The 27,518-nt window shown below is 34.6% G+C and overlaps 3 protein-coding genes across 3 annotated transcripts in view; all 3 read left to right on the forward strand.

Moving 5' to 3' along the window:
- Window positions 1–27,518, forward strand: part of LOC134842597 (Golgi SNAP receptor complex member 1-like) — a 290,244-nt gene that overhangs the window by 104,706 nt on the left and 158,020 nt on the right. The window lies entirely within an intron of this gene.
- LOC134842596 (spermatogenesis-associated protein 7 homolog) overlaps window positions 1–27,518 on the forward strand; it is a 532,288-nt gene that overhangs the window by 104,702 nt on the left and 400,068 nt on the right. The gene's annotated exons all lie outside the window — the stretch shown is intronic.
- LOC134842710 (venom allergen 5-like) overlaps window positions 11,087–27,518 on the forward strand; it is a 75,520-nt gene continuing 59,088 nt past the window's right edge. Inside the window, exon 1 of the mRNA XM_063859168.1 lies at window positions 11,087–11,288. Within this exon, the coding sequence (XP_063715238.1) occupies window positions 11,201–11,288 (88 nt within the window). The 5' untranslated portion in view covers window positions 11,087–11,200. The remainder of the gene's footprint in view (window positions 11,289–27,518) is intronic.

A 27,518-nucleotide genomic window follows, 5' to 3' on the forward strand; every position in this document is an offset into this window, starting at 1 on the left:
AACCTTGTTAACTACCCCCCCCCCCCCCCCCCCATTGCAATAGGGGGGAGGGGGGGGGAAGATAGTTAACATGATCCCAACATAGTGGTAACAACAGTGAAATCGAGTCTCTTTAAATCTCTGGGCATGCATGCCTTTCAGCTTTGTTAGAGCTTTTATAGAAATTAAGAGAGCAATTGGAGGTGCGGTAAGTTATCAAAAATTGTATCAAAATGGTTTATGAAGAATTTGGATCTTTTTAATAACCACCCTTCCTTTGTTATCTACCAAAGAATTTCCACCCCTGAAAGCAAACCTGTAAATTAGCACAAGAGCACTCTAATTAAAAATTGAATTTTGCTGCCATCTGATTGGTCAAAAACTCGACAACCTAATCTACTTCGCAATTGTTCCCCCCTTGCTTGAAGTACACCTTAGCTTACCTCAAAACACTTCAAAAAACTGCCTTAAATCGCCTTAGAAGAACTTAAATCGCCTCAAAAATTTGTAGACTCGTTCATCCGTATAGGTATACTATATTAGAAGTATAGTTACACTATTACCAATGAGTATATATCACGCACAGGCGCGGATCTAGGATTTTCTCGAGGGGGGATTCTCAAAAAAAAATTTGACTTTTTTTTAGGTCGACCAAAGTAATTTTCTGAGCTCTCCCAAATCACTATTAAGACCCCATTTCGACCAAATTTTCTGCGCCGCAGGCAATTTTAAGAAAAGGTCAAAAAAGGCACTTTTAGGCACTTTTTTGAAAATTTTGACAAAAAATTGCATTTTTTGGCGCGCGCTCCCCCTCAAAGTTAGTATATATTGGCGCCAAAGGCGCCTCTAGAAAATTTTTAGAGTCCGTCATCAAAATGGATATCTCAAAATAGTACAAAGGGGGTAGGTTGGGTCGGCAGGGGCTCGAATCCCTTAGGGGGAGGGGGCAAAAGCGTCCAACCCCCCCCCCCCTAAATCCACTACTGACCACGCTTACAATAAATTTACTTCAATTAAATAATTTCCGTTGCCTGGTTTGATTTTTTGCGATAAATATACTTAATAAATTACGTAACGAATAACTTTGTTTTTAAATAAAATATAAGAAAACTAGATATAATCTCAATATCTGGTGGAACTATTAGGTTTCAATAGTAAAAAAAGTTAATTTATAATGCCAAATTGCTGACAATAGTGGCACACTTGAGCAATTTTCTTCTTCAAAATGGACCAATAATTGATTTGTCACAAGTTTTGTTTATAGTTTTAATCAAATTTTTGGTATATTTAAAAATATCGGAAATTTTAAAACATATTCATTGTCAAATTGACGTAAAACATGGAGATATTTTCACTTATTTTGCCCAAAAATCAAATTTACATCTTGCAATGAAAGTTTTTGTTTCAATCTGATTGACTAAGTTGAGCCAATCAAATTTCAGCACCATCTCAAAAAATTTTGTTCACAACTTTAAGCCAACTTATAATGAAGCCGAGTTAGACTAAACTATAGGTTTATCGTTACATTAATTGTTTTGTTTTTCAAATAAGCAGCAGAGGTTAGCCCAAATAAAAAAACAAAGAAAATGGCTGCAGGAGAAGAGCGATTTCATCACATCTGCTTGAAATTCGGCTTTGTTAGAAATTGGCTCAAGAATATTCGCATTTGTGTTAACCAAGAGATTTGTATACGAGAGAATTCCAATCAGTGCAATCAGTCTGTTGTTCTCTACATTTATTCATTTGAATATTACAAAACCGCAAACAAAAGAAATTTTGGGCAAAATAAGTAAAAAGACCCAACCATGGTAAAAATGAGCAACTATATGAACAAAACTTTGATTATTGATGTCAACAGTAGCTGTTTTAAGGTAGTTAGCTGAGTTCAAATACGTGGTTCAAAAAATGGACCAAGTTAGCATACTCCCCCCTAAAGCAACTTAGGGGTGAAGATGTTAACTTGGTTCAAAGCTAGATTTTTCAGCCAATCAGAATAGAGCAATTTACTCTAAACTAAATGAGGGGAGGAAGATCTTATTATGATCTAGTTCGGGGGGAGGATTTTAACTTGATCCCAAAAAATACTAACAACAGCTTGCTAAAAATTAAGTATAAAAAATACAACACAATGATTATTACAATGTCAATAACAATACATAGCAGGGGCGGATCATTTTCTCAAGGGGGGGGGGGTCGGATTTTCAAAAACTGGCCAGCAAAGGCGTTTTTTGGCTTTTTTAAGCTTCTTTTGGCGTTTTTCTCAAAATTAGGATATATGGCGCCCTTAGAAAAATTTTAGAGTCCGTCACCAAAAACTGATTTCTCAAAATTGGAATGCCAGGGGTCGAATCTTCGAGAGGGGGGGGGGGGGGGGGGAAAGAGGCGTCCGCTCCCCCACCCCCCCCCCCCCCCTAAATCCGCCCCTGACACATAGTATATAGAAAAAAATGAAACATACAATTGATTGAAAAGCAAAATATGTCATTTTGAAATAATCTTTGCATAGAAAACTGAAGTTTCAGTTGGCATCGAGAAGTTAATTTGGTCAAAATTTTACCAATTGCAAATAAAATTTTTCAGAAATAGATAATGTGCTCTTGTTAAAAAATGGTATTCGTTACAATTACCGATAATAAGAAAATGGACAGAAAACACATATTTTTATCTGGTTTATCATTTTGCCCTCGATTTGTTTTTGAAAAAACTTCCTACAACTTTAAATGAGCAATTCGGAAGTAACATCTGGAATAATCGGGCCGAATTCAGCGAATTACTTCGCAGTAAATGATTAAGACTCCAAATGGGTATTTTGCTACCATCGCGTCTCAAAACAAGTCTGTGGTGACCAACGCGATTCAAAACAGATTTGAGTCGCCATTGCTTGACTGAAGAAGTTTTGCGCGCCTCTGCGGGTCTTTGCGCGACCAAGAAAAAACAATAAACTGCGCTTTTGCGCGAACCAAAAAGATATATTATACACTTTGCGCGATCGAGAAACTTCTGGGCGACTTTGTCCGATCCAAAAGATGTATGTTGCGAATTTTCTGCAGAACAGAATTTTCCGCGCAATTTTGCGCAACCAAAGTTTTACACAACTTTGTTTGAATCATATTTCATATGTAGCAACCGAAAAAAAGTAAGTGAGGCGTAAATCAAATCAATCAAAAACTAATTTCTAATATAACCGTTTTGCGTGCAAATTTATGCGAGTGTTGACCTGAACAAAAACATAAGTCACTAGATAGGTGAATAGGTGACTACATTGTACCGAAAACTTTTTTCCTTCAACTTGATTGCAAGACATTTTGTGGATTATCAATTTTAGTTGGCAGCATTAAGATAAACTATAAATTCGATTATCCAAAATTTTTCAATACAAAAAATTACGTTCCGCCGGATAAACTAGCAATTGAGATAAAAGTCTTCTTTGAGTGGCCTTTATATTGCGTCACTCCAAATAAAGGGAGTTGAATTTTTGCGCATTTGACATTTCGACTCTGCGCAACTCTGGGGACCTAAAGCAATTATTTTAGCTTTACCTTGGTTTTGTGCGACTTTGCGTAATTTTTATTCTTGGCGAAAGAGAGGGTTTTTGAGTCATTGATTAGATGAGCAACTATCGCGGACCTTGGCCCGAGTAAAAATCAAAAAAGATAAAACTTTCTTCAAAGTTTGCAGGTTGATGTTTTTAGTTCATCTGTCTGTCCAAAATTTTGTCTATTTTTATGTTGATAAAAGATAAAAAACGTGAACAGACAGATTAAAAAAGAAAGATCGACCTGCCGTTTTGAACAAACTTAATGACTCGGTGCCTTGAATCGACTGGTAGCAGCATAACGCGTCCAAAAGCCTGAACTGAAGTCTAAAGCAATGTTTAAAGATTGATAAATATAGTATACAAAACGCTCTCCCAGGTGCTCTCAAAAACAGTTCGTGCCTTAGAATGGGCATGCGCCCAACAACCTTGCTTAGCCTTTTAAAAGCATTTTGACTATTGGTCTTGTTGGGCGAGTTTTTTTTTAAAACAATAATTTTTAGATCTTATGACCATTCTTAAGAACCGAATTGAATATATTTGCAAAAAAGCTAAAACAGTCAATTATTTAAAAAAGCAGCCTCCGGGTTAGTTGCAAGCAAAATCCAAATTTTAAGACAGAATTTGGATCTCTGTAACTATTCCAAATCCTTTTTGGCAACTAGTAAAAAAAACCTGGCTCTTTTTTCTCCCTCCTCCCACATCACGTAACGAGTAATTTTATGGTGTAACGAGGGGTTTTACATGGTTGAATGTGGTGACCGAATATGTTAGTCATAGCCTAATTAATCCGCTTTCCATTTTCTGTAACAATTAGACAATGCGGACAGCAAAAATACTAGTGCGCAAGTGGAGGAGAAAGGGAAAAAAGCCAAAGAGTTTTAAAACACCCATAAAAAGCCAAATCAATGGTTAAACATAGGTGAAAAGTGTACGTGGTAAAGAATTCGCCCAGCGAATGAAGGGAGGAGACGATTCGCTGACTCATTTCCTCACACAGACATTAGTGATTTTCCTTTTCGCGAACTTCATGCCGGCTGTGAAACGCTGTTCAAGGTTGAACGAGAAAACACGGTTGAGCGTATAAAGTTGTATAACACGGTTTTCATGCTTGAAAATGACACTTTCTCGTGTCTGTGGTGGCCAAGTCTGTGGTGACCAACGCAATTCAAAACAGATTTGAGTCGCCATTGCTTGACTGAAGAAGTTTTGCGCGCCTCTGCGGGTCTTTGCGCGACCAAAAAAAAACAATAAACTGTGCTTTTGCGCTAACCAAAAAGATATATTATATACTTTGCGCGATCGAGAAACTTCTGGGCGACTGTGTGCGATCCAAAAGATGTAATTTGCGAATTTTCTGCAGACCAAATTTACACAACTTTGTTTGAATCATATTTCATATGTAGCAACCGGAAAAAAGTAAATGAGGAGTAAATCAAATCAATCAAAAACTAATTTCTAATATAACCGTTTGCGTGCAAAGTTATGCGAATGTTGACCTGAACAAAAATATAAGTCACTAGATGGGTGAATAGGTGACTACATTGTACCGAAAACTTATTTCCTTCAAATTGATTGCAAGACACTTTTTGGATTATCAATTTTAGTTGGCAGCATTAAGATAAACTATAAATTCGATTATCCAAAATTTTTCAATACAAAAAACTACGTTCCGCCGGATACACAAGCAATTGAGATAAAAGCCTTCTTTTAGTGGCCTTTATATTGCGTCACTCCAAATAAAGGGAGTTGAATTTTTGCGCATTTGACATTTCGACTCTGCGCAACTCTGGGGACCTAAAGCAACTCTTTTAGCTTTACCTTGGTTTTGTGCGACTTTGCGTAATTTTTATTCTTGGCGAAAGAGAGGCGAAAGAGTAGGGTTTAGATCTTATGACCATTCTTAAGAACCGAATTGAATATATTTGCAAAAAAGCTAAATCAGTCAATTATTTAAAAAAGCAGCCTCCGGGTTAGTTGCAAGCAAAATCCAAATTTTAAGACAAAATTTGGATCTCTGTAACTATTCCAAATCCTTTTTGGCAACTAGTAAAAAAACTTGGCTCTTTTTTCTCCCTCGTCCCACATCACGTAACGAGTAATTTTATGGTGTAACGAGGGGTTTTACATGGTTGAATGTGGTGACCGAATATGTTAGTCATAGCCTAATTAATCCGCTTTCCAATTTTTGTAACAATTAGACAATGTGGACAGCAAAAATACTAGTGCGCAAGTGGAGGAGAAAGGGAAAAAAGCCAAAGAGTTTTAAAACACCCATAAAAAGCCAAATCAATGGTTAAACATAGGTGAAGTTTTTACGTTGTAAAGAATTCGCCCAGGGAACCAGGGGAAACAATTCAGCAAAAAATGCTTGAAATTGGCAGATTGCTTTTTCAAAACAACTCGGTTTGTTTTCAGAATCTTGTTACTTTTGATCTCGAAACTTAGCAAAACTGCTCGTATCAGGGCGAAGCCCTGAGTGTTCCGACTGCCGTTTAAGGTCTATGGAGCAGTAATAGCATGAAAAAAAATGCAATGAAAATAAAATGAATTTTTTTTAATTTGAAGTTTTTGGTGAAGTTCATCCCCCCACACGCCATATACAATACGAAATGATAAATTTCGCTCCTAGTAAAAAATCAATTATGGCAAATAAGCTTCTTTCAACCAATTTGGAACAATTTCTAAGACGGTTTAAATCTCCGCTTACGCGTTAATAGCGCGAAACATATCGCGAGTTAATTGTCCCAAATTGGCCAAAATGGCAATCTCTTAGTCCCATAACTTTCATAACTTTACGAAAAATGATCACAGGTGAAATATTTTTTCAATTAAGATTAAGAAAACAAAAACTTTCGATTAATTAAAAAAAACACAGATAATCCGTTATTTTCGATACGAAAGTCGGAACAAAAAGCAGCAGTGGAGCGAAAAGAGACGTTTCCATTTTTACAAAGACGTTTAGTTCTTTTTAAAGCCAAAACTCACATTAAATTTAATTCCACAAGAGTCTGCCACGCATTTGTTTTCATTGATGTGCGTTTGTTTTCAATGATACAAATATACCACGAACCTTCAAATTTGAGTAAATGTGTTACCAAAAATTGTGGTAGGTTTTGTTCTGACTTTAGTGCTCGGAATATTTGTGCTCGGGGCGGTTTTTTTTCTTCAGATATATTTTGACTTTTTAACTAGCAATTTTTGACGGATTTTTTTAATATCATTCAAAAGCTATTGTTGTCCTGAGCCTAAATTTGAAAAGATATTTCATCTGTGACCATTTTTCGTAAAGTTCAATCGTAAAGACCATTTTTCGTAACGTTTTCGTAAAGTTATGGGGGTATAAAGATTGCCATTTTGGCCAATTTGGGACAATTAACGCGCGATATATTTTGCGCTATTAACGCGTAGGCGAGATTTAATCCGTCATAGAACTCGTTCCAAATTTGTTCAAGGAAGATTATATGCCATAATTGATTTGTTAATAGGAACAAAATCTATCACTTTGTACTGAATTTGGCCTGCGGGGGATATTTTCACAAAAAAATCTCAAAATTTTTTAGAAAAAAAATTTTAGTTTTGATTTTTTTTTTCACATTTAAATTTTCCATGTTATTCTGCTCCATAGACCTTAAGAGGCAGTCGGACCTGATACGAGCGTCTTGTTTTACTTTATAGTTGAAACCGCCGTTTGAACTGCCAAAAAGCAAGGCATAAGGATTGCGCTCTTTGGATATTTTTTTTCAGAGCAAAAAGCCGACAAAAAGGCAAACGCGAACTTTCTAAGAAGTTTTTCGATTATCTTTAAATTTGTAGGTCAGAATTTTTAAGAAATTTATTACAGTGTCTGATAAATTTTTTAAAAGCTAGATATAAAGAGTTGCAAAAAATCGGACAGACAGAAATAATTAAAAAGAGAAATCTGCCAATCTTCAGCATTTTTTGAATGCAAATTTAAACTTTTAGGTGATCTTGAGACATACTTTTGACTGAAAATTTAGCTTTTGCATGCAAAAAATCTATAAAAAAGGGCAATGCTCTTCTTAATTTTTTTCGCCTTTCCGAACTTTTTGTTACTAATCATAGATAAATGCAAAAAGACTAAATGACTTTTTTTGATAAATTTTGCCTGCAAAAGCTAGTTTTTCGAACACAAACAAAGTCTCAAAGTCACCTTAAAAGTCAAATTTGCTTGCAAAAATTGCAATAGTTTGGCAGAATGCTTTTCTTGATTATATCTGTCTGTTCCAACTTTTCGCTTCCAATTATGAAGAGAATTGCAAAAAGTTCGGACAGACAGAGTTAGTTCAAAAGAGCATTCTGCCAATTTTGAGATATTTTGCATGCAATTTTGAATTTTTATTGACGTTGAGTCATACGTTCTATAGAGAGTTGCAAAAAGTTCAGACAGATAGAATTAATTCAAAAAAGAGCAACTGTCCAGACATCAACGGAAGTTAAAACTGAAATTAATAAAACTTCGAAAGATCACAAATCAGAGTTTTCTCTCAAAACCTATAACGTCCAAAGCGTAGGAAATTGCATCCAAAGCGTCGACTAGTTAACCTTGAAACAGAAAAATTTTTGCACAGGGTGGCTAGTGTTTTTCTGCGATATGTGTCCAAATTTTGAATGATTTGATCATCTTCACTTCCGTTTTTTTTATGGGGCGGCCTAATCTGTTTTTTTTTGTGTGTTGAAAATAACTCAAGCTTTCAATTTTTTGACTTATGTTGTTAACAGTTTTATAGTAAAATCTGGATGTTCATCGCAGTATTTAAAAGTAAGGCTAGCATAATCATCGGATAATCGACAATCTTGCATTTTGAATTTCGTCTGACAAGAAAATCAAGGTTGTTTGGCTTCAGATTTTGCATGCAAAAAAGCGTCGAAAAGCACTGATTGCTCATTTTAGTTAAATCTGTCTGTCCGAAATTTTTGCAACCAATTATATCTGAACGCATTTTTTGTAAGCCTTGTTAAGTAATTATCGAATTTAGTTAGCTGCTTACTTCTGTATATAGCTTTTTAGGTGCTGATTGATTTAATTATAGCATTTTACTGCTGATTGATTTACTTCTGCCATGAAGAATAGCCGAAATCCAATTAAACTGCAGTCTTATAATTAGTAGCAAAAAGTTCGGACAGACAGAATTATTTAAAATGAGCAATCAGTGCTTTCCCACGCCATTTTGCATGCAAAATCTGAAGCTGAATAACCTCAATTTTTTTGTCAGCGAAATCCAAAATGCGAGATCGTCGATTATCCGATGATTATGTCAGCCTTATTTTTAAGCACTGCGATGAACATCCAGATTTTACTATAAAACATTTCGACGCTTCGGGTGCAATTGCCCGCCGTGGTTATAGGTTTTGAGCGAAACTCGGATCTACTCACAATAGGGGGTGGGAGATTGTTAATAAGATCACTTGCAGCGAACTTTCGACCACTCAGAAGGCAGCAAAATTCGAACTTACATACAATGCTCTAGTGCGAATCTACTGCATTTATTTACAGGGATGGAGATTCTTTAGTAGATACAATTGGGGGTAATTGTTATCTTCTAAAGAATCTCCGCCCCTGCAAATAAAAACTGTAAATTTGCACTAGAGCATTGTATCTAAATTCGAATTTTGCTGCATTATGATTGGTCGAAAGTTCGCTGCAAGTAATCTTATTAACGACCTCCTCCCCTTTCTTGAAAGGGGGGTGGTTAAGTAGATCCCATAACTCGGCTTTATGAACTTTCGACGTTATGTTTATTTCAGTTTTAATTTCCGTTGATGTCAAGACAGTTGCTCTTTTTAATTATTTTTGTCTGTCCAAACATTTTGCTACTAATAAAAGTTAATGCCAAAATTTTGGCAATCTTGGATTTTCTGCAAATTATCGGACGAAAATGTTTATTTTAGGCTAACTAAATTTTTAATATGGCTTTTAACGTTCTCAAAGAAAAAAAATCATTTTAGGCGTCACAATGAGCAGTTTTAGGATAATTAACTTTGCTCAGATTCGTTGACTGAAAAGACATTGCCAACAAAATGGAATTAACTTTAGCTTTTGTCAAATTTATTGCACAAATACTTAAGCTTCTGAAATAATTCTGATCTTGAGACAGTGAAAAACCGTCGAAAAAGCTATCGATATGTTAAGACTGCATTGAATTGTCATTAGATCAATGCACCAGGATTGCGCTGTCTGAGACGTCTAGTTCGTTACCTAATTGAAAGAAGATTTCTTGACCGAAAAAGATATTGCAACAAAATGGCATTAACTATAGCTTTTAACCAACTTATGGGACAAAGTCTTGAACGTCTGAAATAGTTCTGACCTTGAGACAATGAAAAACCGTCTAACTAGCAATCGATATGTCGAAACTGCATCGAATTGTCAAAAGATAATGCAACAGATAATGCGCTTTAACCTAATTTCCAGACAATAATGAATTTTTTTTCGATCAAAAACGATCTCCTATGCAATTTTTCAGAGCAAAAAACACGGACCTACTTAACAATCACCCCCCCCCCTTCAAGAAAGGGTGGGGGGGGGGGGTTTAGTAGATACAATAGGGGAAGATTGTTAAGTAGATAAAAAAAATGTCGATAAACGTCAAACGCGAAACTTCAAAGAGCTATTTTAAATTAGTTGAAAAAAAAAGTAGTATAGAAAAGTATTTAGGTAGGTAGTATAGAAAACTGGAAAAATTGGAACGGAAAAATTTACTTAAAAAGAGCGAACGTCCTATATTAGAATGTTTGCATTTAAAAGATAGTGTGTAAGAGAAAAAACATGTCCCAAGTCACCCTGAGATTCGACTGTGCATACAAAACTTGCTATTTTTTTTTATTATTTTTTCGGTCCGTCCGAAAATTTTGCAACACACTTTCCATACAAACATTGCTCAAAAGTGCAGATTTGTTGTTTCAATTTTTCTCTCTGCTCTCTACTATTTTCGCGATCTGTTTTACGCTGTCCGATAGTTTTGTTCAAATCCATAAATAAAGAGCTGAAAAATTTTGGAGCAGACAATTTTGATGAAGAAAATGTCACATTTTAGTCTATTATTGCGTGCAAAAATTTAGTTATCAACTTAAGTATTTTTCAAGGCCACCTATAAACCTCAGTAGTGTCTGCAAAACAATCCTAAAATTGGCAGATTGGATTGAAAAAAATTTCTGATTATTCAAATTTCTTGCAACTTTTGATAGTTTTTGACAAAATATCGGAAATTGTTATTCTGACCTTCAAGCTTGAACTAAATCAAAATAGTTCTTTGAAATTTTTCGCGTAGGTTTTGTCCGCCTTTAACGTGTTCCTAGCTGCTCTGAAAAATTGCATAGCAGATCGTTGTTGAATGAAAAAAATTCATTCCTGTAACAAGGCCGGGTCTGGTAATGATGCCGTCTCCAGAAAAACGCTATTTTTGCATCAAACTTCTGACAGTTCAAATGCACTTTTAACAATTTTGCTTCGATGCATTGTCAGTGTACAGTCTGAAGGTCACATGATTTTTAGATACTGAACACGTTAACCAATTATTTTGTTAGAAACTAAAGTGTTCTCGCACTTTTCAACGCATTGCAACCGGCAGAAAATTTTAACGATCATCATAACTTTGTATATTCAAAAATTTAAGTCAAAGCTTTTTTCTCTTCAATTGTTTGGAATAGAGTGTAGTTTTTGTTATGAAATTGAATTACTTATTCTTAATGGTCACTATCTTTACTGAACAGTGCTGTATTGAATCTTTTAAATTTTGGCAAAAGAGTTCAGGTACGTGGTGTTGACAATAAAAATGATAGCTTTAGTTTTTAAAAGCGCTCACTGCGTTAATCGAGTGCTGATCCGAAGTTTGCTGGGTAGAAATTGATTGTTTTGTATTTGTATACTTTTCTTGAATATAAACTAATTACTGCGGCAGTTTTAGACCACATAAACGCTTTTTAAAAAGTAAAATTCTAGTGTCTTCGAAAAAAAACAATTACTTAATAGTCTACTTTAGTTACTCAAAATACTCTACAGATTCAAAATAATCAATTATTTTTCGATTAAACAAAATTAGGCAAGAAATTTAATTTGGAGTAATCATTTTTTTAATGCCAAAAATACCCAAAATGGAACCAAAACCAAGTGATTTATCAAAAAGGCGGACCTACTTAACAATTACCCCCCCCCCCCTTTTAAGAAAGGGGGGGGGGGGGGGGCAATTGTTAAGTAGATTAACATAACGCATTTTCGACCAATCAGACTAGAACAAAACTAGAAGTCTCAATACAAAGTTCTAGCGCTAGTAGGTACCAAAGGGAGGGCAATTGTTAAGTGGATCCAAAAAGGCTATTGAAATAAGGAAAACTAAAAAAAAATTAGTGAGACAACCACTACCTTAAATTCTAAAAGATTATGAGCACAAGAATTTAGCTCAAAAAATAGAAGCAATATGGTTTGAAATGGAAAAGACAAGAATGAAAAATGAATATATTCCTTATGAAAACATTTGGAAAATTAAAAGGAAAATATTGATTTTAATTGATCACTAAGGGAAAATACTAAGATAAGCATCCAATATAATCCAAATTAAAAATGATCGATTATTTTTAGTTTTAGAGAGACAAATTTTAAAAACCTAAAATAAATGGTTACACGCTGACTTTTTTTTATTTTTCATTTCAGCCCCAGTTAAAAAGTTCTTTCAGATGTTTTACAAAATATCCTTTGGATGCTATAAAAGTTTCAAAAACCTTATTCAAAAAATCGAAAAAAGAATAAATAAAAAATCAACCCAAGCTTTATTCGGAAGTCGGTACTAAAACAATGTTCGTATAACAGCAATGCCTTGAGTTTTCTCATTGCCTTCTTGTTCCGACTTTCGATACGAAAGTAACGGAATATTTGTGCTCGGGATGAGTTTTTTTTCTTCAGACAAATTTCGACTTTTTAACTAGCCAATTTTGACGGAATTTTTTTTATATCATTCAAAAGGTATTGTTGTCCTGAGCTTAAGTTTGAAAAGATATATCACCTGTAATCATTTTTTGTAAAGTTATGAGGGTTTAAAGATTGCCATTTTGGCCGATTTGGAACAATTAACGCGCGATATATTTCGCGCTATTAACGCGTAAGCGGAGTATTAATCCGTCTTATACATCTTTCCAAATTGGCTGAAAGAAACTTAATTGCCATAAGTGATTTGTTACAAGGAGCGAAATCTATCCTTTTCTATTTTATTTCGCGTGTGGGGGAAGTTTTCATTAATAAGTTCAAAATTTACGGAAAAAAAATTTCGTTTTGTTTTGTTTCATTTAATTTTTTAATGCTATATTGCTCCATAAACCTTAAAAGGCAACTGTAACATTATCAGGGATTCGCCCTGATACGAGCAGTCTTGTTTTTCCGACTTTCGATACGAAAGTTACGGAATATTTGTGCTCGGGGTGGGTTTTTTTTTCTTCAGACAAATTTCGACTTTTTAACTAGCCATTTTTGATGGATTTTTTAAAATATAATTCAAAAGGTATTGTTGCCCTGAGCTCAAGTTTGAAAAAATGTTTCACCAGTGATTATTATTCGTAAAGTTATGGGGGTTTAAAGGTTGTCATTTTGGCCAATTTGGGACAATTAACGCGGGATATATTTCGCGCTATTAATGCGTAAGCGGAGAGTTAATCCGTCTTAAAATCGTTCCAAATTGGTTGAAAGGAGTTTATTTGCCATAATTGATTTGTTATAAGGAGCGAAATCTATCATTTTCTACTTTATATGGCGTGTGGGGGGATTATTTTCATAAAAAGAAGAAAAAAATCATTTTGTTTTAATACAATTAATTTTTTAATGTTATTACTGCTCCACAAAACCCTTAAAAGGCAGTCGGAACATTCAAGGCTTTGCCCTGATACGAGCAGTCTTGTTTCTATTTGGCGTTCAATGTTAAACAAATTGACATAAAAAGTTTGAAAAAAAGAAAAAATTTTCAAGCTTTTTTTGAATTTTCCGCGCACGCTAATTCGAATACAGAGTGATGTACATAGCACCATCAATTTAGTACACAAAGCATTCATCAGAACAAGACTGCTCGTATCAGGGCGAAGCTCTGAATTTCCCGACTGCATTTTAAGGCCTATGGAGCAGTAATAACGTGAAAGGTAATAAAATAAAATGAACTTTTTAACATTTCAGATTTTTTGAAAATTATCACCCCACACGCCATATAAAATACAGTGACAGGCAACGCTTCTAGTAGTGAATCAATTATGGCAAACCTTTTTTTTCAACCAATTTGGAACAATTTCTAAGACTTTTTGTGCGTTAATAGCGCGAAACATATCGCGCGTTAATTGTCCCAAATTGGCCAAAATGGCATTTTTACACTCCTATTACTTTTAAAAAACCACAGGCGAAACGTCTTACCAAATTTAAGCTCAGGACAACAATTTATTTGAATGCAGATGCACCAGTAGAAAACTTAAAATTTACTGGAAAAGCGCAGTTCGGTCAACGGTATCCAGGAAAATTTGTATAACTTTGATTAACTAAATCAGTGGATATCACCCTTTGGTATCGATCCCAAAAAAACAAGTAAATTTTTCGGGATCAATTTGACAAACACTTTCAACGAATCAAATCAATATTTGTGATTATAATAGATTCAGTGATTTCTCAAAGAGTTAAATCAATATTTGGGCTTGTAGTTGGTTCATTTTGTCCCAAAGTGATTTCAAATCATCCGTATTTGGGATGAGATGGATGGGTGAGAGGTTCCTTGGAAAAGTCCCGTAAGATGTTTATTGTTCATTTGGCAGGAATTTAGATCGATGAAGTAGTTTACTTCAGTTGACAGGAATTAAGATGAATTGAGTTTGAATTTGGTTGTAAGTTGGCAGGACTTGAGATCGAAGTTGGGTGTAAGTTGTCTATATTTATTATTTTTTGTGGATTCCACCCACAACTTGTTCCAGATTCCGCAAATGCGGATGCGGTTTCCCCCAAATTCGCCTAATTTTGGAGCGATTTTGAGCGGTACATTGTTTCAGCTATTTGTTTGTATTTGTCGTACACGGGTGTTACTAAAGTTCAAAATCTTATAAGAATCTTATATCTTGTTAGAATGAATCTGAAATTTTACCAAAGTCTTACATCTTCTAAGAATCAATTCAAACTTTTTAAGAGTCTTATTAGATTTTAAATTGCTGTTTCGATTTTCAACTTGTGGCAAAAGTCGCATAAAGAGTCGCGAAAAGTCAAATACACTCTGGCACTGTAGAGCCTTATTGAACTGCTATTTTGAACGTTACATTATCTGACTAGTCTGAGAAATTAGGACCGAATGATAATCATAATCATAACAAGACTGCTCGTAGCAGGGCAAAGCCTTGAATTTCCCGACTGCATTTTAAAGCCTATGGAGCAGTAATAACGTGAAAGGTAATAAAATAAAATGAACTTTTTCACATTTCAGATTTTTTGAAAATTATCACCCCACACGCCATATAAAATACAGTGACAGGCAACGCTCCTAATAACGAATCAATTATGGCAAACCTTTTTTTTTTCAACCAATTTGGAACAATTTCTAAGACTTTTTGTGCGTTAATAGCGCGAAACATATCGCGCGTTAATTGTCCCAAATTGGCAAAAATGGCATTTTTACACTCCTATTACTTTTAAAAAACCACAGGCGAAACGTCTTACCAAATTTAAGCTCAGGACAACAATTTATTTGAATGATAAAAAAAAATCCCGTCAAAATGGCTAGTTAAAAAGTGGAAGTTCGTCTGAAGAAAAAAATACCCATCAAATATTCCGTTACTTTCGTTACGAAAGTCGCAACAACAACCAAATTAATTTATATGTTGAATACAAGTGAGAGACAGCAAAGACAGCATTCTGCCAATTTTGAGCAATTTTGCATGCAATTTTGAATTTTTATTGACGTTGAGACGATATGCTGAATACAAGTGAGAGACATTATTTTGGAAAAAATACGAAAGGAATTTTGCATTCATTTCTCGGCTCGTCAAATTAGTCGTTTGTAGCTCCGAAAAAAATATAAAAATTTGTTAAAGCTTTGTAATGTTAAAGTTTCAAACTAATTCGGCTTAAATATCGCTCCAAATTTAATTGCATTGAGGCATGCTTGTTGTTATTTTGAACTTTTTGCTAAGTGAGAAATTTATAAGTTTGTACTTTACATAGCGTGCGGGGAGATAGTTTTCAAAAAATCTCAATTTTTGCTTGAATTTATTATATTTTGTGTAGTTTCATCATTTTATTAAATGCAAACACTACTTCATGGACCTGAAAAAAGCAGTCGGGCCATTCAGAGCATCGAGACTTGATACGCGCATTCTTGTTAAAGTTTTCTTTTGAAATAAGATGATTCGAATTGAATTGAGCAAGATTTGCCTAGTTTTTTGTTGTTGCAGGCCAGCACAGTTTTTTAAGAGTAGGTCGATTAAGGACTTAGTTAGCAATTAGTAAATGCATAAACGTAAAAATGATCAGAAATGATAAAACAATCTTCCTGATTTGATTTTGAGACATCATTATCTTAGGGTATAGGTGATACAAAAAAAGTTTTGTCAAATATACGTAAAAACTGGAGAAGCTTAGAAGAAAAAACCCTGGAGTATAAAGATATTATCAGTTTTTGGATATAATCCGCTGAAAGGCGGAATCGCAAGTAAACTTTGCGTAGGTTGTTTTAGAGTTCTCTCATCAGATAGAAACTTACTGTGTTATCATTGATTTCACGAGTGTGTATGACAGTCAAATGTGTTTCTAATTACACGATTAGCTAGCATAACAATTTTCAGTGGACCATATGCGATCAAATGTTGAGAACATATCAGCTCTCAGGAGCGACGGACGGGAAATGGTAGAAGAGCTTTTTGCCTAAATTATTTGTAGGTTTTATGGTAACTTCATACATTTATTTGGGGGGCATTCAACATTGCCTAAATAGAACAGTTTGTGCACACGGTCTTTTTGACTTAACGAAACTTTACTTCAGAATTGAGTTAGGCTCGAGTTGGTTAACTCATAGAGTAATTTCGGATAGGGTACACCGTCTGCTCGTCACGCTATCTTATTTTCGGCCGGATAGATTCGTGCAACTTCTTAGTCTAATACCGATCCTAATCTTACTCTTATACTATCTAGTCTCAGGTTGTTTAACTAGTCTCTGCTAGGCTCAATAGATCTAGGGTATACTGGTTTATTTCGGCTGCTGAAGTGCTCGGGAGAGTCCAACTAATTTCTAAGTTAAATTCAAATCTCTCTGGTGCTGAAATTACAAGTAACTTCAGCACGTACAAATAAGTGGGTTGTTAGTTAGATGGATCATGATTGGTTAATATTAAATACTTTACATTGGTAAAATATCTAAATTATCCAATCATAAAATGTAGTTTAGATCAGGTTCCACCCATCCGGGTTTTACAGAGTTTTTTAGAATAGTTCTTCTGCAATTCGAAGGATGGATGATGGACGTTGGTGTTTGGCGAACATCTTATTTCTTCTGTTTCCTTTTTGTTAAAGAAGTTCCAGGAAGCTGGAGTTAGAGACATAAGACGTTGTGTCTTCTAGTGACAACGACTAAGTCTTCGCAACAAACTCAAATCTGATTTCAGAATGGTTGGCTATGTCAGGTTTTTCTGTTCTGCGTGGAGAACTTCTTTTGTGTCTGATCTAGTTTGGGAATGGCGTGGAGATTGTGCGTGGAGGGGATGCCTGGTTACTCGGATCTGTACGTATACTTGAACATCGAGGTGGTCATTGGTCTAGTTCAATGAAGTCCTTTTCTGCGAAGTCAAGTCGTACTCTAAATCCTTTGAGTTGTGATTGTGAGTGGCATATCGATTGTGGTTGGTCATTCTCTCTCGAGTGTAGTGGGGTCGTTTTGTCTTTAGATGTTCGTCCTTGGTGTTGTATTCTGATCTATGTATTGCATAATGTAATTTACATTTTATAAAACATTTATTAGTTTAATATTTTTTAATTATGATTTTAGTTAGTTGTTTTCACAAAAGCTTTTTGTTTTAGTTCGGTTATTTTGAAGAGTTACTCACACTTGAGTAGCTCTTATTAAAAATAGAGGTGTGGTCACAAAGCGTGGATGTAGCACGGTGGGTTAGGCCGGCTATAGAGCATGCTCAGGACGTCCTTCCTGGTGGGTTAGGCCAGGAGTGGGAGTATGATTTCATGCGGTTTTTGTGAGGGGTCCTGTTATGTGACAACGTTTTATGTTGGGTTTGTTGTGGTTTTTCTTATGTCTTGTTGGTTATGTCCTTTTTCCAAAAAGCAAATTGTTCGTGGTATGGGTTTGTCTTTCGACTTTTTTGTGTTTTATTATTTCTTTCTTAGACTTTATAATAGTCTTCAAAAGAATAAATTATCCAGTTTTAAACTGGGTTAATCCGGTTTGGGTACCGTTGGTTTCCTTTTCTTAGTCATGCTGTTATTCTATGATTTGTGGTATTTAGTAAGCTGCGTTGGTTAGTTTTGTTTAGTATATGATTCCTTTCCAACCGGGTTAAAGGAAAGTTTGAAACATGTTATTATATGTTAGAGTTGTTGAGTGTGAAAACTTGAAACTGAAATTCATTATTTTAAACAATTCTTCGTGGGCGAGCTGTGCGAGTGTGGATAGAATTTCTGTGCGAATAAATGAGAATATCAAAAGGTTAGTACTGCATTTGCATTTTATTAATTTACTGCATAGAATTTGGAAATTTACTGCTAGTTATGGGGGAATTTTAAGTTACAAATTTTCATCATGATTAGATTTACTGCTTGTGGGGAAAATTTTAGAAATGAATTTACTGCATTGGTATTAAATTTATAAATTTATAAGTGTAAGAGATTAATAGAATTGTTGAAGTCTGTTTGATGAAATTTGCGATCTTTATTTGTTTTTTGTGGTTTTTGTAGGTGATCGTCGGATGAAGGCTAAAAATCTAAGGAAAACATGGATAAAGTATGGTGAGTTTTTTATATTTTAATTAGTTAGTAATATTCATTTAATTCATACTTACCTGTTAGTCGTCGGGGAAAAAACCGTGGGGGAAGATGTCGTGAATTAGTTCTGAAGTTGTTAGTAGTTTAGCTAAGATGCGGATGATATTTTTAGTCTGAAGCAGTGGCCAAAGCAATTGAAGTGCCTTAATAGTGGTTAGTTCTTCAGTGCCAACTGCAAACTCATAAGGTGTGTTTTGGATTAGATTATATAATTTGTGATTGAATTTAGTGTTGTGGATGAATTCTAAAATTGGGATTTCTATAGGTTGTACAAACTCGTGCGGGATAAGGAAGGGTCGGGATTCTTCGGCGTTGAAGGTCTTGGTGATGGGACAGAAGATGTACATTTGGGTTATGGGGTCATAATTACGAAGAATACCATGGAGGTTAGTGTCTTTAATACAATATGTGAAATTTAGGAAAAATGGTGAAGTGTATTTGGAATTAATGAATTGAAAACGATGGTGTGGTTGTCTAGAAGGTGTGTGTAGGTCAAAGTGATTTTGGATGAAGCGATAATAACTATATGTGTGGGTTTGTTTAGTGCGCAACATAATATCGTGTGAGCAGTGTAAATCTCTTTCGTGTGGTGCAAGGAAATGAAAGGTTAGTGAAAATATTTGGAAGCGTTCTTTAAAACTTTCGTATGCTTGTGTGTCTGTTAGTGCTTCTGAAATAATGTGATCAAACTTTCGGTCGAAGATGTTTAGTGTAAATATATATGGTGTCTTGATGAAAAATTTCTCGGTAATTTGTGGATTAGCGAAGCGATCGTCGTCTAAGAATTGATCTTGGTTAGCTCTGATGATGTTGTGATCATAGTATTCGAGTGTATATTCGTTAGCTCTAGGTGCAGTGTGTGTTTTTAGTGATTTTTTATATCCAACGTAAGTAAATTGTCTAGCGGTTAGTGGTGTAGTGAGTCGATATAGCATGTCCGTATTTCGCTCTATATCGATGTGAGTGTTAGATAAAGGTAAGCAAAGAGGGTTAGTAAAATGATAATATGAGGTCCAAGAGAGAGTGGGCATTAAAACGTATTCATCTACAAAGTTGCGTGTTTCGTTAGTGTCGTGGGGGGTGTTTAAGGTGTATTGTGGAAATGAGGGTAAGGTGATGGCTAAAAATTCTTTTGTGTTAGTATGCTTGGGATGGTTGATGTATTCACGGGCTGTTCCTGGTTTTGCTGGGAAAGGATGGTTGGGGAACTTTCTTTTAAAAGTGCGGTAAGCTCTATTAGTGTGGAGTGAAGATTCAGTTGATGTGGATGATGGTGCTAATGATTCAGTATAATTTGAAGAGGGTGTAGGGGTAGGGGGGTTGGATGAATTTATAGTGGAGGAGATTTGGTTTATGGTTGGGGTATGGAGGTGGTAGGGTTGTTGTTGAAGGGTAATAAAATTATCTAGCTCTGGGGAGATTCGGGGGGTGTCTGGAGAATGAGATGATTGGTCAGAATGGTATGAGGAGTAGGTTGGGGTAACTTGGGAAGCATAAGAGGGTGTGGGAGTAATGGGGTCAGGGTTATTGGATAATATGGGTTGAAAAGGGGGTTGAGAAAAATTAGAAGAGTTATGAAAATTATTGGATGGGGATGGTTCTGAGTCGGCAAATTCATCGGGGGTTTCAATATTCGGGTTATTGAGTTGTGAGATGGAATATAAAACTGAGATGTGTGAATTAGTGTCGGAATTCATGCCTGATGTTACATTACTAGATGGAAAATCGGGTGGCGGAAAAGCAAAAAGTGGTATTATTGGGATTGGAGAGGTAAGATTTGTTGGGTGGGAATTTGATCGGTGTAGTGATCCAAGTTGGCGGCTCATCGTAGGCTAAAAAAATGATTATTTTGAGACTGAAAAGCGGTGGTATGGGGTTGTTCAATAATTTGTTCATAAGTATTATCATCTTGTGACTGGTGTGTCATTATATGTTGAATGGGACTTTGTGATGTGGTGAGTCGAAAATTTGGATTATGTGTGATGGCTAAATTTCGAAAATTTCGTGGGACTAGGGATAGTGGATGGTTATTTGGTAGGGGTGGTAATTGTGGTGCCGTTGGCGTTATGTCTATATTGTTATGTTCTTCGTCGTATGTATTTTGTCGTGTTGCTATTTTTGTGTTATATTCCTTTATTTGTGCGTCTAAAAGAATTTTGTTTATAGATGTAGAAAAGATTCCAAAAAATCCTGCAAAGAGTATGCGTGCTACGCTTGCTTGTCGATTGACTTGTGTGTGTATAGCACATGTGTTGTAGATTCCTTTTAAAAGTGAGAAAAGAAATCCAATAAAGTTAAACATTGCGTATAAAATAGTCAATTTTTCTAAGATGTAGTAGGGCCATCCTAGAAAATCGAGGATCTCATTTTTGAGTGTAACAAGGCTAAAAATGTTAATTGGTGATATATCTTGGGGACGGTATTTTTCACCGTTTAGATATATATAATCTTTAATGTCTTTAAAATATCCGCTATAGTCTTGCGTGTAGATATCGGCAAATCCTGCGGTTTCCGCAAGTTTGCGTAAATTTTGGTCTATTGATTGTCTTTGTATAGTGTCCATTTGTGTTAATAATTCTTGGAATTGTTGTGTTCTAATGTGATGTTGAATATCTGATTTTGAATAGATTCCTATTGATTGTAAGTCTATATTTGGGTTTCGAGCAATAGCGCGAATGCTTTCTGGTGAAAATTTTTTGAGTGATTGCATTAATGTGGGATATGGAGTGAGAAGATAATATTTATTTTCATCAGGGTTTAGTTGTACTACATTGTGGCTGTTTTCTGATCCACATGGGACTGCGGTATCCCAGAAATAGGTTCTTCGTGAAAGTGTATCCACGAAATGTACTTTATTCTTATAAAAGATAGGGATTCTTTTATAACATCGTTTATCTTCAAAAACGTATAGTGGTGATACTTTTTTAGTACAAGTATAAAACCATAAGATGTTTCCTTCATAGTCTAAAAAATTTGATCTATTTCCAGATAATAAGTATCCTGCATAGGGTATTTTTAATACTGCTAGTGCAAGTGATTGTAATATTTGTGTTCGTTCTAATTCGCATAGTTGGTGTAGTGTTTCTAATTCGGAGAGTGACATTTCTTGAAAAATTCGGCTAATTGTATAATCTAGTTTCATATCTAAATGAATATCATAGTGGATATTACCGAAATATGTAGTATTCATTAGTGATAATTCTTGTAAGCGTGTGCTTCTGGTGTCATGGGGTTTTAGATGTCCACCAGGTTGTCCGTTGCTTTTTTCAAAATTAACTGGTATATAGGATGTTCCTTCGTTTAGAGGATGACCTGTGGCATATGGGTCGATTTTTACTTTTCCAGTGGTCATGTCGAATCCTTTTTCGTATTCAACTAATATCTCGGAGTATTGTGTTTTGTGAAGTGGGTTTCTGTATTTACATGCAAGTTCTGTTTCTTGATATATTTGAAAACGTGTCAATTTATTTTCTATATTGTCTATGTTTCTAAAATTTGAACTTAGTTTTCGTGATGGATGGACTTGTTCATATGGAATTGATTGTATAAAATATTTTTCGTGAAATTTTATCATACGAGCGTGTATTTTTGCTACTTGAAATGTTGTACATGTGTCTTCGGGGAACCAAACAATTGTTGCTTGTGTTCTCGTTGTAGGGTCGCAATAACCTTGATCATTTTTACAAGGTAATCGGATTCCTTGATAGATCATTGTATTATCTGATAAATCTCGTGTTAGTTGTATTTTTTCGAGTTGTATTTTCCAATCGAAAAACATTATTTCTTGGTATCCTTTATTTTTTGTGTCTGCTTTGCAGTTTGATGGGTCATTTATACCAATGTGTGGTATCCAATGTTTATCGTGTAGGTCATAGGTTAATCGTCCGTGTGCGCCGTTATACGGGTATTTTTCGTCTAGTTTTATATGTCCTTGGTGTCTTTCAAGTTGTGATTGATGTACAGAGTCTGAAAAAACTTGAAAATTAACTAACTTTCTTGCGGAGTTTTTATTTTGTGTGATGTTTAGTCTAAGTAATTCATTTTTACAATCGTCGGGATTGAGATGTAAAAGACGTTCTATATTACTCTGATAGAATGATTCATGGTCAAGTCGGTTTTTGTTTCCGTTCGAGACTTGTGAACAATGTACTTTCTTTTCGGAAAATGTTGCTGTGAATTTATAACCTGTAACTGTTGTTGCTCGGGCTTTTGAATAGAGTGTTGCTATTACATCTGTGGTTTCTATAGCTTGTGGTTCTGTTTCACATTGTGATACTTGATTTATTGCATATTTATGTAGTGTTTTTTGTTCATTTTCTTCACAATCGTAATGTGTTACTAATAAATCTTGTGGTCCTGTACGAGGAGAAGGGTTTATGTTTTGATTTGAGATTACTAGAAAAAGGAGTTGGAGAAAAATTAATAATTTTAGAATATACATGTGTATGATAGTCCTGAGTACGGATTATAAAATGTAATGTAGCCAATTGTGTTTTTGGTATATCTGTCGTATTTGTATATTACTTCAGTAGTTATAAACGGTGGTGGTAGTGATTGAGCTGTTATGTTAGGTGGATTTAATGGGTAGGGATGTTGGGTAATATTATTTAACTTAACTGTGATTTCAAACTTTAATTGTAAACTGTTTTGTTGGAGTATTTGAATATTGTGATCACGGATATCGTTGTGAATATCTTGGCGATATTGTAATCTATTAAGTGCCCAGTTATGAAGGCGGTTACTTTCTTGATGTTGTCCAAATAATGGTGGAGGTGCTGTAAATGTATTCCAATCTAGTCTTAAAGGAATATTTATTGATGATTGTTCTCGATATCTGGCGTCGAGATTATTTGGAAAATTTAAGTTAAAAGGTGGTGGTGAAATCTGGCTTATTGATGGTGTTGATGGTAGTGATAATGTTTCTGGTAGTGATGAGGATGTTGTTGTATCCGTAGAAATATCTATGGGGTCATTGACTAAATTTGGTTCACCTTGTGTAAATGAATGTGTAGTCCAATATGGAAATCGTGATGTTTGGTTTGTGGGGTTGAAAGGATTTTCACGTATTTGCTCAGATGTTGGTGTTGAACCTAAGTAATCTGATGGTAGGCTTGAGGTGCTACGTTGTGAAAGAAGCGTAGGGGTTTCTGGTAATATACCAATGGGGTTTTCTGGAGTGTTTTGTGATGGGGATTGAGGTATATCAAAATGAACTCGGGGAGTTTGAAAATTTCTGTTTCGTCGAGGATGTATAATTTGTCTATTTATTTCGACTGTATTTTGGTTTTGACTAGGATTTCTTATTCTACTTAGTTCTTGTGGTAGTGTTGGGTATAGGTTATATGTTGGTTCGCTTAGAGGTGCTTGTCGTTGAACTGGTTCTAGTGGTTCTGATAAACGAGCATGTCGTTCTTCAAAAGTGTATGGATTGTCTTGAAAAGAAATTCGTGTAGATGTTTGAGGATTTTGAGTAGTTGAAGGTGGTGTTTGGTTATCTTGGGATGATGTCGGTGAAGACTGATTCTGTGACTGTTGGGTAGCAATTTTTGATGGATTTTTGAATTGTTACTTTAGTGGGAAGGTTTATGTTTATTATAGTATTCTTCCAAAAAAAGAATTAGAAGGATTGTTGCTAGGGCAAATGTGAAGATTGCTTTCTTTATACATTTACATATTGTCAAAATGAGGGATGATAAAAATGTTATGAAAATTACAAACAATAAAAAAATATCGGTTCTACTGAAAATTGTTCGTATCATTTAGACAAGTTATATGACTCGTACCTGTGGATGTAATCAAGGGTTTTGGAAAGTTGGAGGAATAGTTCGAGTATAGTGTAGAAAATTAAAAAAATGTTACAAAAAATGATTAGGATTATTAGAAAAGATTCAAGTATATCAAAAAGAAATATTATAAAGGTTTCAAGTATTGTAAAAAAATGTTTAAGATTTATGAGTATTTGAGTAACTGATTGAGAGAAGAGCATTTAAGAAATGATCTCTTGGTCGAATATTTTTTGCTGTTTGAGGCGATTTTCTAGTGTGGTCGGATTATTTATTAGTTTTTTGACAAGTGGGTTGAGTTCTGTAAAAAATTGTTGGGGGCAATTTTCATGGTGACTGGGAGGTCGTCTTTTTCTTTATTTTTGTTTGTCAAATGATCCGGGGTATGGTGAGATTTTTATACTTTAGGCTAATTAAAATGTTCATTTTGTTACTTTAGGCTAAGTTAACAAATTTGCTTTGGGGGTATTCGTGGTCTGAGTTGGGGAAATATTGTTGATCTTTGGGTTATTAGATAAGGGAGGGGTACGGTATTATGGTGATATTTATTTTAGTTGTCAAGTTGGAGTGGTTTGCTTATTTTTGACCTGGAGGTCGTAAAGTTATAGTTATAGATGTGCCTGGAGTTCTATATGATTCGTCTAATTGGTCTTAGTTTGAGTTAGAGAAAGTGACGGATTGGATGAATCCTATTGGTTTATTTTGAACTAGAATTATTACGTACTTGTCAGCATGTTATTTTGAAAAATGTAAATGAAAAATGTTTCGTAGGTTTCAAGATTGTGAAGCAAATGTTAAAATTACTTTTGAAATTCCACTTTCTTTAAAATTTTAGATTGGGGGATGAATATTTTATAGTTTTTACGTGGTTGATTTCGGAGTCTTGTTGTTTTTCTATTTTCTGATTTGTCGATTTGTTCTTGGGGTATTATTTGTTCGGTCATTTTTCTATTTTTTCTTTGTTTTGGAGATTCTTTATGGTTTTGTGTATTGTTTTTGGTGGCGGTTGGTTTTGTGTTTTGATTTTCGGTGGGGTTATCATTTTGTTCTGTGTTTTTCAGATGTGGTTCATTTTGAATGATTTTTAATCCTGTGAAAGAATATAATTGAGTTAATTCGCGGAGTGCGTATTCTTTTGGGTAATAAGGTAATAGGTTGTTTCGATGTTGAACGATTTCTTTTTTGTTTGAGTCGGTAATTTTATATGTGACATCAGTGGGTTTTGCAATTATTTGGTATGGTCCTTTTCGAAGGGGTTGTAATTTTTTAGAAATTCCTTTTTGAGTATTAAAATTAGGTATTAAAACAAATGTTCCAATTTTTAAATCGGAGGCTGGTGTAAAACGTGAATTGATTTGTTCATTAATGTTTTGTCTTTGTAATAACTTTTTTGTTATTTTTTGATAAATTTCATTGTGTTTTTTATCTCTATTTAGAATCCATTCGGTGTGTGTACCGGAGGCTAGTTTAAGAATTTGTGGGTGATGAAAATGATCTTCATCGTGTGTATGTAAAGGTAGGTTATAACAAATTGAGTCTTTATTTGGTTGACAATAACCTTGTGCGTTTTTATGAGAATTTGCTGTAAACATTATTGGTTTGCGTGGCTTTTGGTTAAAAACCATTTCGTATGGTGACATTCCTAAAGTTGTCGTAATTTGTGAATTATACGCTAAGGGAAATAATTTTACATCTGCTGACCATTCGGTATATTTTGTATCATTTCCGTTGATGATACATCTAAGATATTCTTGTAATGAACGGTTCATACCTTCGACTAAGCCGTTTGTCCAAGGTGCATGAGATGTACGTGGTTTGTGTTTAATGTTATATAAATGACATAGTGTGATAATTTCATTATTTATGAATTCTGTACCGTTGTCTGTAACTAAAATTTCTGGTAGTCCGAATTTTGCTATCCAGTGTTCATAGAGTGTTGTGTAAGCGTAATAAGCGTTACAATGTGGTACTGGGTTAAGTGCTACATAATGTGTAAATGCGTCAACAATTACCATAATGTAGGAGTTTCCTTCGGATGAGGGTGAAATTGGTCCTTTGGTATCAAATGAGATACGATGGTTAAAGTACAAGCTTTGTCCTTTAAAATCTTGTTTTTGTGCTATTTGTTTTTGATTTGGGTAAGGTTTATTTAGTTGACATACTATACAGTCATTGCATAGTACTTTTATCCAAATTGGTGCATTTGGGAAGTAAAAATTTTGTATAAAATTTGAATATGTTTTTTCTGATCCAGAGTGTCCTTTAATATTTTGTGTATGTGAAATATTAAAAGCTATAAGAATCATACTTAAAGGGAGACATGGAACTGTAGATTCATTCAGGTTATATTCTAAAAGGTCTGTATTTTCGTTAATTGTTGTGTTGTTAAATTTGCGAAAGTATCGGAGGAGTGTTTTGTTTCCTAGAATGGTTGAATCTGCCTTGACAGGTTTAGTTTTATATTTGTGCCATGATTTTAGTTGTCTAATTATCGGGTCAAGATTTTGATATTGTTTCAGTGTTGAAATTGTAATCGTTTCTGTTGGAGGGAGAAAAATGTTTTCAATTTCGAATTTAGATAAGGGTATTGTATCAAGTGGGTCGTGAAGGTCAAAAACTTGATTTATTGTGTATTTTGAATCATTTGTTTGTGGTCCTGATAAATTTATTTTATCAGTTAAATCTTCTTTTTCAATTAGTGGAAAATGGTCTTTCTTAGGCGGGTGTTGTTTTGTTCGTTTTTGTTGGGTGTTATTTTTTATCCATTGAGAATATGGGATTGGTTTGAAAGTTGATGTTCCAAGTAGATCAACTTCATAATGATTATTTTGACAATCTAAATAAAGTGGGAAATGTTGTAAATTATTTATTTGTGATTGTTCAATATCAGTTTTTACTGCATATTTGCATTCCAATCGGGGTGATGTTTCGTTTTCTGCAAGGTAGAATTTTATGTTTTTGGGTATTTCAACTGTTGTTTTTCGTGTAAGTAATTCAGGTGGTGTATTTCGACTTAAGGTGTCTGGTAATGCAAGATTTTTTCCTGCAGTCCAAACTATATGTAAGTTTGGAAATTTCATTAGAATTAGTTGAAATCTGTAAACTCGGTGGTTTGGGTTAGATTTTTGTGTAAAGAGAAAGATGATTGGTTTATGGTCTGTGAATAGAACTGTTGGATGTTTTGATCCAAGTATCAGAAATTCATATT

This window comes from Symsagittifera roscoffensis, chromosome 3 (assembly GCF_963678635.1).
Source record: "Symsagittifera roscoffensis chromosome 3, txSymRosc1.1, whole genome shotgun sequence".
Classification (NCBI taxonomy): domain Eukaryota; kingdom Metazoa; phylum Xenacoelomorpha; order Acoela; family Convolutidae; genus Symsagittifera; species Symsagittifera roscoffensis.